The following is a 12,317-nucleotide window of genomic DNA, read 5'->3' as shown; positions in this document are numbered from 1 at the left end:
AATTATGTGAGTGGGATAAAACGAAAGAAGTAAAAAACTGCTAGGCACAAAGCTTCAATGTATTAGCATTGTTTTTAAATCGTCTTAAAATTACAATACTGTGCGTCGTTCGACAAGAATGTGTTGGCAAAAAAAAAAAAGACTGATAAATGGAACGTTATATACTGCTACAAGGATCCCTTCGTCAAATGCGTTCTCTCCTTACACATAATACTTATCTGCGAAGAAAGAAAACGTCATCTATGCACATTTTGATTTGCTCTATCGTATGTCGTTTACAGCGACTTCAACTACATCGTCATTCGAAAAACGTATTAATGTAATTTGTCTTTACGTTCACATAACGCAAAACCTATTGTTATACGGCTACGCTACATCTCGATACAATAATATTGAGCAATTGTGATGTTGAGGTAACATTGCTCTTGCTCGGGATATCTTCCACTTTATAAAAATGTCGCCACGGCTCAGTAGAAATTGCATTCTCCACACTTGTCGGAAGATTATATTGTTCCTGATAGTCTTCGGCGTAAAATAAAAGAAGGATAATTCTAAAAAGAGTTCTCTCTAATCATCTATGTATACAAAATGTGCGATAAAGTTATCCTCTCTTCCCGATCTCTTCATCGACGGCAGGAAGTTATTAAGGGGACAAACTCATATGATAGGATCTATATTTCGCGAGAGAGGATGCGTAATTTTTTTATCATCATCAGAGGAAAGATGAGTACATAATTGTTGATTTAATTAACACACAGTGCCGTTCTAATTAGAGTCGACTAGAAATTAGCGAATTCCTGGATTCTTAAATCATGCCGAAACCTTCGGTACCCTCGCTGATGGCCAATAATAATGCTCGTTCGAAATGATCGTAGCACTCGTAGTCAGGTAAGCAAAGTTGATTAAAGCTGAAAAAATTATATTAATGTCAAATTAATAACATCGAAAGAGTATTCATGTCCCGACAAAATATTCTCGGAATAAAACGTACCAGGTATGTGCCGTGGGTAAGTTAGCGAACGTTGGTGCAGCCGTGATCTGGAAACGCGGACTCAATTGTTGAAATCCACCGGGTGGCAATTGCGAGCAGCCCGTGGTGAACTGGAGTAACCGCGCCATCTCCTCCTGCGTAAAATTGCTCACCGCCGTCCAGAACCAGTCGAGTACTCGAAGAAACTCCGGAGAACTTCCGTTAGCTATGTGATGCGCGCGCAAATCCGCCACGCTATATTCGCCGGTTCCGCATAACAATAACTGCAAAAGAAAATAGAGAGTAGTCACTAGGTACTTTCGGAAGACAAATTGTGTCCAGCGGATATTTTACGTACCTCCAATTCGTTTTCGTCGAATATTCCTAAAAGGTTATCGGGAATCAATTCGTTAAGGCCGCGCAAGAAATGATCGACTTCGTTGCGAATGGAGCTGGCAAGCCGGTGCTGAGCGAGTGCGTCCAGATAACGAAGCTTTGTATCATTGGTCACTCGGATCTTGCTACCACCAGGAATTAATTCTGCCACCTGTGCAAAACATAATATATTTATATAATAAATTTTGAGATTTAAATCTCTTTCCTTTATAAATATTATTTTTATTTATACATATTTTATTATTTGTTTGTTTTTTGCAATAAATATAAAAGCAATATTATTACGGATTCTCGAATGAGTGCCGAACGAGAGTCTGCCGAGAATCGCGAGATGAAAACGTTTACCTTCAACAATTGGCCGTCCTTATCGTATTCCTCTTCAACAAAGTATAATTCCATTTCCTCAACATCATTCTCGAGAATGTACTTTACTTTACTTAAATATAAATCAGGATCGTCTTGTTCAAAGTACTAGCGTCCATGAAAAGAAATATACATTTGTTAATTTGTATTTTCTCAATTTTTTATAGAGATGTGAGCCCTACACTTTACCTTGTAATGTACTCTAAGTCCTATAATCTGCGCCAGGAATGATCTGGTGAATCGCGCTCGCACCAATTGACGATAGGAGCCGCCGAGCGCCGACTCGTAAAGACACTTGCCCACAATACGTCCGGCGAACTCGTAGTGCTTCAATTTAAGCTGCGGCGGCCGTTTCGGATTTGGATGCACCAATGCCTGTTGCGATTCTCCAAATGACGCGAACAATCCGTTTCCCGAATCGAACAGATTCGCGCATATCAATTCGAACCATTCGCGTCGCACGCCGCCCCAATCAACGCCTGGTGTATGAGATAACAATTCTTAGATCTATCGATTTTATCTAAAATCGATCTTTATAAAAATTCCCGAAACGCAAATATCAAACCCCTACCTTGCTCGCCTTGGAAAGTGATTTCAAAATTTCGGCACCAATCGCTCACGGAAAATCCTTTATTGGCTTTCATAGACTTTAAAAAGGAAAATGTCAATATTCATTCTTATGCTCTCTTATAAAAAGAGAGAGTTAACATAAGTTATATTTATATTTACCGATTCTAAAAGCTTATCGCGCTGCACTTTCATCGACAGTTTTTCGTGATAGTGCTTCTGATGATGCTTGCGGACCTCGTGATAGAAAAAGTCTTGTTTATCGGCGAACGTCTCACTGCCGCCGATGTTTTTCAAAAGAAACAAAGTGAATGTGGCGGCTATTATGTCGCGGTACAGAGATATTAATTCAACGGGTGGTTGACATCCGTCGTCTATCGAGAATGGATAATAGCCCTCGTGCTGATTAGTAGAATTTTCAAAATGGAACTACAAAGCAATTGAAAAATAAGAAACCCGCGACAGAAAAATACACGACGCGCATGCACATAATTATTTCTAATAATACATGTTACATACCTTAGTCGAAGGACACAGTCTAAATGTTACGAGTCTTTTTGGAATAAATTTTAATAGATATTCCTTAATTGTAAGTTGTTTAGGCGAGATAAAGCAGAAAACTTTCTTCGGTTTGGAAAACCTCTCCCCTTGCATCCCCAGCAGCTTCGCGACGTAACAAATATCAGGATCCTTGGACGCTACGTTATTGTGCACCATTCTCGCGACAGAACCTAATAATAAGAAGAGAAGCGTTATACACATGATTTATACTAGTAGGAAAAATGTCCGATGTAAATCGTATTTTTTACATACTCTCGAGTACAATGATATCAAAGTCTCCATTATGCAACTGCAACCCCGCTAAACTGACAGTCGCGTGATAGCATCCGCCTTTCGGAAAGCTTACTTTCAAACGAATTCTTTGATTTGGAGAATCGTAATCGAGCTGAATACTACAGTCTACCATCGATTCTTTATCTCCTATACTACCAATCTACAGTGGATGCAAATTCAAATTAGACAATGATAAGATTAAGATTTTTTTCGCAATTTATTTTCCCGATTTACCTGAGTAATATTAATATTATAGCCTTCGGTAGGCTGATCCCTGGGCCCAAATATGCACAGATTGTCATATTCGTCGCGTGGTTCTATTGTCATCGAATGCGCTATCCCGGCTGTACAAACGACCGTAGAACTTTGACGTACAAAGACCGTCTTATTTGGATCTGGAGGGCCTAAATCATATATTTCGCGATATAAATAATCTACAAATTCTTCGAGCAAAAAATTTGATTTTTACTTAATCAAAATATCAAGAGATAATCATACATTTGCTGTGAAATTTTCAATTTCGAATCTTAAATATCTTTGTTATAAAACTACAAATCTGTAAAGACTACTTGAGACTGAATAAAAAAATAAAATTGATTAATTTCTCAAAGAGAATTCTCAATCATATAATGAAAAAAATCATCGATCTTTTAATATTATATATATTTTTATTTATATGTGTTATTAAACTGATCGTAAAGTATTTTTGCATTGTTCAATTTTACGTATTTTACGATGTATCGACATATTAAATTTGTATCGACTTTATTTTACATGCATCGAGCATACGCACCGGGGAGGAAATTCTTAAGAAACGGGCTGCCATGAACATGACACGATCCGATAAGTACAGCTATTCGATATTGTCCCGCATGGCGGACAGTAAACTTGACTACTGCAGTATTCGCAGCTAAGGGGTCGGTGCCTCCCAGTTCTGTTAACGTAGCCACCCTACGCGTATCTTCCGTCACCTCCACGATCAAATTATCCTTGTCGCATATCGGATACGGCTGACCGTTGCGCTGATAAAACTGAGCAAACAAATATTCTTATGTAACCGATATAGGTATTTAGCAAAATTATATAACTCAAAACATATAGACGAATCAAAATATTATTTTTAACTGTTCATCATGCGTGATCTGCTTCATTGAATTTAATTTTCAAATAAAAATTGTTGTATTTAACTGTTTATCAACCCTTGAAACCCTATAATAGTACCTTTTTCTAGTCGTCATTAAGATAATTGTCTTTTTTTTCTATGAATGTGTTTCGTTTTAGTGCGGGGATTATTTCTCTCGAATGTAAATATCCACGTGCGGCGGCAGTCGCGCTTTACTCACTTTTACAGTAAAAGTCATCGTTTCGCCGACCAGCTGAGGCTCTTCCCACTCGAAATGAACGCGGCAGTTACTCGGCAATAAATATTTTCCTGTGACATACTGCAGAAGAGAATGTTTCGCTTCGGGTGCCAGAGCGGGCTGCGTCATAGCAGCCAGGGTAACCAGCCCTGCCACCGACACGGAAACTACCAGCATACCGCCTGAATGAATATAACAAGTTATTTGTTAGCTTTGCATGTTTAATCAATGGTCTCTCCTTTCAAACGCGTGTAAAACGTTCAAAGAAAAGGATTAACAAAAAGGATTAACAAAAAATAATGAAATATTGAATGCATCTTGTTTTAATGCTTTCTCTTTCAGCGTATGCTGTTTTAATTCGTGATCGAATGACATCGCTAATTAATAATAATAATTTTATTAGTAATTGTTTAATTTATTCGTCAATTTTGTATTATTGTTATTAATTTCTCAGTAATAAAATTTGTATTGTGCTTCATATTTTATGACGCGCAAAGATAGCATAGAGATCACGATTATTTCCGTTAAAATTTCCATTCTCAAATTGTCACTATATTGCGGGAAATTCACGAGGCATACGACAATGAATTCTCGTTCCGGAGGAAGGATTTCGTTTCACCGAAATAGAGAGAAAATGGTGCTACATAAACTTAGTACCCCATGTCCAAGCGTCCTGATGTTGACTGTTCTTCACGACGGCACTCCACAGATCCGCTTTTAGAGTTTCTAAATCTTCCTTTGAAGTAGGCAATGTCTGCCTGGCCTGGATCCACCGCGGTAGATCCTTGCCAAGGGCTGCTCGTGCCGCATTGTCCTCCACCCAGTACACATCCTCCAGAGACATCACCTCCATCTGATTCAACCTGACAAAGTACATCTTCAAAGTATACGCTCGACATTTACCTGGCAAGGCATACTTCCGTAGGTCTCTTAAAGAAAGCCCGTTTATTTTAGCGGATAAGAGACACAACTAAAAAGATTTTATGGAAGAAAAAGTTTTCTAAGACTCTAATGTGACGGTAATTAACAGAAATATTGAGAAATCCTTTTTCAAAGCTATCGAATACGTTTAATTAATTTGAATGGTTGATAATTATATTATTTAGAATGTTCTGCGGTGTAATAAAATAAATTTAGACATGTAAATTTTTTGTATCGATTAAAATTTATGTTGTTGAACTCAAGAGTCTAAATAATAATTATCAACTATTTGTAACAAATTAATTAAACTTATTCGCTAATTTTTTAAATAGTTTCTCAACAGTTCTGTCAACTATTGCTACATATAATTAATATTATTAAGATTAACGCATTAATATTTATCTGTTATTGGGCTATTTTATACTTGTGCTAATTTCTCTTACTTTTGATAATAATTGTGTAGGCCATGATCCGTCAACCATTGACGTAGCACCAGCCTCTGTTGCAGCAGACGCGCGGCGCGTTGCAGACGTTCTTCATCCTGAGCCGGAAGCTCAGGAAGCGCGTCGACCTCACCGCAACTCGCGAGGGTCGAGATGCCTGTTAAGAAAAGAAAAATAATAATCTATTATTCTCTTCTCTAATACATACGTTTAATTTTTAAGACGAAAAAACGAGACAATTCGAACATCAGAAATGAGAAAATACAATTCAAACATTTCTGAACTCGCAAAGATATAATATAAATCTTGAACTTCTTTCAAAAAGAAACAAAAAAAAATATCTTTTTGTTACAAGACATTTTATATATAAGTATGTGTAGTTTTCATCATATTTTCTACGATTCTTGTGTGAAATATAAATAAATAGGATTTATTACAAATTATGATCCATTTCTTCTTCGTTTTTTTCTGAGATTTTTTACAGTATCCTGTTAGATAATAAAACGTATCGTTAATTAATGACACTTTCATAATCAGTGCGATACACAAACGCAGCATCCGAGATATTCGTGTACCGATAGCGCGGTATCAAGAGGGAAAGGGAAACGTCAAATGCGATAATTTGCAGTTACTTCACTTCCTTCGCATCCGTTTTCAGTGGGATAGTAAGTGTCAGTCGTAAAAAGCGATCAGACCCGAGTGGAATGTACCGCGTGCGTCTCGAGATGTGTCGCCGTATCTTGCTAGTTTTTGCCTGCATCTCCGCGTTTACGGACGTCGCAATCGCGTCATGTATGACCGGCAAATACGAAAATGGTGAGGCAACATGACATTTGATGAGAGAACAACGCCTCTATATATCTCCGTCTATTTCACGAAAAATTTCTCTCTCTCTTTCCTATTTTTTAATTTAACTCCATGCGCATCAATTACGCTAAAACCTTCGTTTCACTTTCGCTTTTTTACGATTTGCATAAAATATAAAGTGGCAAGAATTGTCGCGGTTGACTGATCCCGTGATTTTGCTATTATTAAACTATTTAATTATCCATAGGACTTTACGAACGTGTGCTATGCTCCAATCTGACCAACTTAAATACCGCTATAATTTACGGCGGACCGATCGTAGGGGACATGATGATTTTTCAATCGCAGATAGAATATATTCCCGATCGATCGTTCCTGAGATACGCTAAGAGCTTAGTATCTCTGAATATGCGCGACTGCGGTATCAGAGAAATTTCCGGCCACGCCTTCGACGGTCTGACGTACATGACGAAGCTCAGCCTGTCGTACAATAACATAACGTCCGTGAGGGATCAGTGGTTCGTCGATCTAAGATCTTTGGAACAACTGGATCTCTCGTACAATTGCATCGTGTCGATCGACTCCACAGTCTTCGAGAAATTGCGAGGCCTCAAACGACTCGACATCAGGGGGAACCGTTTGACGTGTCTGGAACCAGTCCAGCTCGTACCCATGGCAGGCATTGAGAAGTTTCGTTTTTCCGAAAATCCTTTGACCTTCCAGTGCCGTGGCAAGGTGAGCGTTGCACTTTTTTCGTAAAAAAAAAAAATTCGTTCGAGCACGTATTCGAGCATTATTGCGGAATAAGCGCGTTGACATTTTGCAATTTGCTTTAAAACTTGGATGGAAAATATTTGCGTAATATAATGTTGGAAGAAAAAAAAAAAAAAAAAGAATGGGGATATATTCGATCTAATATTGCTGCTACAAATATTCAACGAGATGCTGACATACAGGTCGCGTTATCAGTGACAGATTTCGTGGTAACAAAGGAAATCGGTGGTGATTTCGAATCTAATCTCTCCTATGTTACAGCTGACGTTGTGGTTAAAAGACCTGGGGATAAATTACAAAACTGAGCAACGCGGGGAGGAAAACTGGTTGGACAGTATATTGTGGCTCTGCGCTGCGGACGACGGCAAAGTGGCCGATTCCGAAGTCTTGATGAAGGAATGCGTTATTCTGAATCTCTTCAATCAACTTCGCACTGGTCTAACCACGGCCGAATCCTTTCCCTTATCTGTTCCGCAGGAATGTATATACGCGAGAAACGAGCTCACGAGTTGCGTCGCTGAAGATCGCAGAAGTGGCAGAGAAGTTACTACTAACGGGTACGCTGTAAGAAAATTGTTACGACAGTTGAGGGAATCGAAATCAACCGTATAATGCACGCAGCAGACACATTACAAACTTAAAAATCAAATATGTTGCAATAAAATACTTTACGTTAATTCTTGAGGCGCTAATATTTCTAATAAACATAATTTCTGATGTCAATTTTATATATCATTAACAAAATCTTTCGCTATTTGCTAAATAAAATAACAGAAATGTCTTTAATCTCGGAGAGATTATTGGTTTTTGCCGACATATTCATCATAATTCTGAATATCATATACTGATCTGTTCTATAAAAATGTTGAAGATAAAATAAATATTCTTTTCTTCTAAAAGCTTTACTCTAGATAAGTATATTATTTTTCGCGTATTTAAATAGATATTTTTTCAAGAAAAATGTGTGAGTTATTTTTCAACCTGTCTTTCTCCTAACAATCAGCCATTAAAAATTCGAGCGTGCTTATGTTTATTCTCCGAGAGATTATTTAAAAAATTGTCTCAATTAGTAGAGAGCCAACATGAAGAATATATAAAGAGATGAATTTCTATAGATAGGATAATTTCGGAGAGGATTAATTCGCTGCAGCATCTATACGCGCAGATAACGAGATGTGCGATATTTATAGCGTATACATATGTCAGTGCAAATTACGCAATACGGTATCAAATACGATTTAGGCCCCGGTATGACCTCTCGAGATTCGCATCAGACATTCGTCCTCGCAGAGCAGTTACTCACCGGAGGATGCGCTTCCGCTGGGCCGCAACGACATGCCGATGGATGATATCTCGCCGGCGAGGAAATCTTTGTTTTCGCGTTGTCCATTTCGGCGACCCGGATTTTTGTCTGGCATAATTCCTCTCTCTTTCTCTATCTATCGAGGCTCTCTTTCGTCTCTTGGCTGTCTCTTGTCGTCGCAACCCTTTAACGGCGCGTTAGGTTTCGCTCACCGTCGTCGCCCCGACGTTGTCGATTCCCGCATCTCTTTGAAAGATTACGTTTTAATCGTTCATACGAGACACAGTTCACTTCGAGTATAGATACTCGGGGAAGAGGGTTGGTGCACCAAACGCGGATGTGCAGTGATAAGGTTGCAGTGTCTCTAAGATGCGCGCAGCTAAACGCTCAATCTTACTTTACGGAATACCGGAATTGTACGATGCCGAGCGACAGTTGAACAATGATTCGGGGACACTGAGGAACGAGCGCGTGTCAGATAACGGGAATCAGGTCATTAAGATGACCGGTTTTCCCGAGAATTGTGCTACAACTACGAACGTTACACGATTCACCCTCACGTCGATTAACCCTCGAATACACATATAAGTTGAATTTGATTGCACGACGGAAAGAATTAAATTATGTATTCTCTTTCGTATGCTTTTTAATGTATTGTGTAATATATAAATGATATTGTGTATATAAATAATATATAAATATAATTATATATTATATAAATTATGTATAATATTTATCTTTGTTGTAAAATTCTAAAGTACAATATTAAAAAAAGACGACATAAACTCAGCACGCATCCGAGAATTAGACGGCGCGAACAAACGTCATTAATTATTTCAATTATGTACGCGCTGCCCTTGTACGACGTATAAAGTACTGAAATTTTATCACGAGAAACGTGTACAAAGATGCAGCGTGCATTTTTGCGAAACAAAAAAAAAGGAGAGATCGGAGAGCTTAATCTACGTCGGTGAAGACAAAGGGCGTTTATGCTTTTGCCGAGAATTAATTCAACGATGGAAAACATTAATCACCCTTTCGCGTTGAACAATGGTCGCCCCCCGCCCTCCACCCCTTGGTATGCTTGCGAACGAAAGAATGGACGGGGCAAAGCGCAATTAATTTCAATTATTCGTGGCAATTCGCGGATGCAGGTGAAAGCAAATAGAGGTGCGTAGGCTGCGATCGAGACAAAGCCAATGAAGTGGAGGATGGATGAACATTAATCAGCAATTTATATGTCGATAACTTGAGCCGAGATTGGTTTTACATACACACGAGAGAAAGAGAGAGAGAGCAGGGGAAAATAAAGATAAATTTGTACGAAATTAATTCAATCGCGAGTTTTAAGTTGGAGTAAGACAACAATGTTGCATGTAAAAACATTCGAGGACCATTCGATTGCTCCTACAAATTACATTGGGCAAGATATTATACAGGGTTACACCGTGTTAAATAGACACATTATATTCGCGGAGAAGGATTAGACATTAGCGCCCTACTTATGGCATAATCTGGCTAAAAGCACGTATAATTCACGCCGTGCACCATCCTGAGTTTTTAATTAAGGGCTCATCGTAATGCCGCGAAATAGCCGGATTCATGGAACAAGAATAATCGACGGAATAGCGGCCGAGAGAGAAAGAGCGACTGTCCGAACTTGGCGAAAATTTAAATCCTTAAAGTTTTATTGTTTAATTTAGAAAGTCGACTGCGTGCCGTGTAAAAGTTTCATCGTGAAACATTGGGCTAATTCTACAGATCCGTCGCTTCAACTTCACAATCCTGTACGTACACAGTACAATTGAAAATTGAAAATTTTATTCGATCTAGCGTAATCACAATTCAAACTGGATCAAAGTACAGATAAACCGGAAGAAACTAAAATACAAATTTTATTACACGCAGCACATTAATAATGCGTTGCACATATTCAATAATTCAATACAATTTGTTATTATTTTATACAAATGAGCTGTGTACTTGAATGTATTCGATAGATTGAATACGCGAGAAGGCTCAAGAATCAAAGGAAGAAGATTTGAATCAAATTTCATATCGAAATAATTAATTGCCTGGCCAGTTCTCGTATTAAATCCAAACGCATACAACACATTGACCTAATAAACATGACGGTGCAATATTAAGCGTCGCGATAGCACGAGAACACCCAATTCAATCACGATGCGGTGATACATTAGTATAAATTAAGCGAATTTTCGAAAAGGGATCGAGAGTCTATTCGAGGTCAAAGCGAGATATCGCGTATCCCATTTTTCTCACGCATCTCATTTTCCATAGAAAATTTATTAACGCTAGTTGTAGAAACAGCCGTAAAAAATTGTATAAATGAATAAAAAAATACAAAACACAAAATGATACACATATACACACAAATATGCACGCGCGCACAGACGTATACTTTTTTCGAGCCTCTTTAGGGCTGAATCGAACTTCTGAACGTTTATCGTTTTCATATTTAATACACATTTTATCGATTCTCTGACAAGATGATGGATGCTTTATGATAATATATGGCGATACGTATATTCCATATGAAAAATGGGGTTTTATCGATTTCCGATATTCGTACAATACGATCCGGCGTGTGTTTAATCAAACATCAAAGGTATACATCAGATACATCATCCTGATAGCTATAGATGATATTAATAGGACATTTATACGTGCTGGACATTTAATTGCTACGAACCGATTGTCAAGATTAATCAAACGCGAAAACGTATAACACATACACATCGGCCCTCCACGTAATTAGAATTGCTAGGGAAAAATGTAATCAGAAATGTAATTTTTCATGGAGCCTGTGACTTGTAAAAAGCGATACAAAGCTCTCGATCTGGCCACGTGTCTATTAGAAATAAATTCCGATCCTTGATACAAGTATTGTGAATACTTACGAAGTATTCACAATACGTAATAAGATTGTAATCGCAATGGGGTATATTAAACGTTTAATGTTACATCGTAATGTTCGTGAACACATGTGAAAGAGAAAAAGATGGCAAAGAGAAGCCTTGAAATCCTTTTGTTTCCTCGATGCAACGAAAATTTCGAATTATTCAGATACTCGTTACCGAGAATCTGTAATTTTCCCTCGTAAAACTCTAGCAGGAGCTATAAAGCAGTCCGATAGTATCGGCTATAAAACTGAACATTTTATATTCCTTACGAGGAATATGATCGCGCGATTCATCGGTATTTTTCTCTTGAACAACGTGATATTTCAAACGCTAATCCTTACTCGCGATAAACTCCTGGCTTCTACGCTAATTCGTAATCCGATAGGATAATCTCAAGATCGTAATCCGCGTCTTTGATCGGATATAAAGGAATAAAAAGAGAATCATATATGTGCGTCATTAGAAGATTCCGTTATTCATGCCTGATAAAGGTAGAATTAATAATCAGATGGAAAAAGAGAGGAAAATGTGTCAGACACTGGAAGATTCGCGAGGATTCATGCGTTTCTCGCGAGGCTCTCGCTCGACCGCATCTCGCCGAAGCGACTACAACTATACTACTATACTTTTCAATCGACGAGAGAGCATCTCTCG

At 38.2% G+C, this 12,317-nt stretch overlaps 2 protein-coding genes across 6 annotated transcripts in view; one reads left to right on the top strand and one right to left on the bottom strand.

Moving 5' to 3' along the window:
* Nucleotides 1-38: 38 nt before the first annotated feature.
* Nucleotides 39-12,317, bottom strand: part of LOC145944452 (apoptosis-resistant E3 ubiquitin protein ligase 1) — an 80,923-nt gene continuing 68,644 nt past the window's right edge. For 3 of the 5 annotated variants that reach the window (XM_083052779.1, XM_083052778.1, XM_083052783.1), the window contains 14 exons: nt 5,856-6,012; nt 5,149-5,354; nt 4,474-4,673; nt 3,924-4,161; nt 3,365-3,534; nt 3,110-3,290; nt 2,816-3,027; nt 2,459-2,725; nt 2,301-2,376; nt 1,919-2,208; nt 1,712-1,837; nt 1,329-1,517; nt 992-1,254; nt 39-908 (listed from right to left, as the gene is read on the bottom strand). In XM_083052779.1, coding sequence (XP_082908905.1) covers nt 806-908; nt 992-1,254; nt 1,329-1,517; nt 1,712-1,837; nt 1,919-2,208; nt 2,301-2,376; nt 2,459-2,725; nt 2,816-3,027; nt 3,110-3,290; nt 3,365-3,534; nt 3,924-4,161; nt 4,474-4,673; nt 5,149-5,354; nt 5,856-6,012 — 2,678 coding nt within the window. In that variant the 3' untranslated portion in view covers nt 39-805. Of the gene's footprint in view, nt 909-991; nt 1,255-1,328; nt 1,518-1,711; nt 1,838-1,918; nt 2,209-2,300; nt 2,377-2,458; nt 2,726-2,815; nt 3,028-3,109; nt 3,291-3,364; nt 3,535-3,923; nt 4,162-4,473; nt 4,674-5,148; nt 5,355-5,855; nt 6,013-8,739; nt 8,986-12,317 lie in introns of all 5 variants that reach the window. The other 2 variants (XM_083052781.1, XM_083052782.1) reach the window with 2 other exon arrangements.
* Nucleotides 6,511-8,336, top strand: LOC145944459 (uncharacterized). Its single transcript, XM_083052796.1, has 3 exons — nt 6,511-6,671; nt 6,910-7,397; nt 7,698-8,336. The coding sequence occupies exons 1-3, from the start codon at nt 6,560-6,562 to the stop codon at nt 8,046-8,048; spliced, it is 951 nt and encodes a 316-aa protein (XP_082908922.1). The 5' UTR covers nt 6,511-6,559; the 3' UTR covers nt 8,049-8,336.

Source organism: Prenolepis imparis, unplaced genomic scaffold (genome assembly GCF_030444845.1).
Source record: "Prenolepis imparis isolate NDT839.2.m4 unplaced genomic scaffold, iyPreImpa1.0 SCAF_13, whole genome shotgun sequence".
In the NCBI taxonomy this organism is placed as follows: Eukaryota; Metazoa; Arthropoda; class Insecta; order Hymenoptera; family Formicidae; genus Prenolepis; species Prenolepis imparis.
This window is presented reverse-complemented; position numbering and strand designations above follow the sequence as displayed.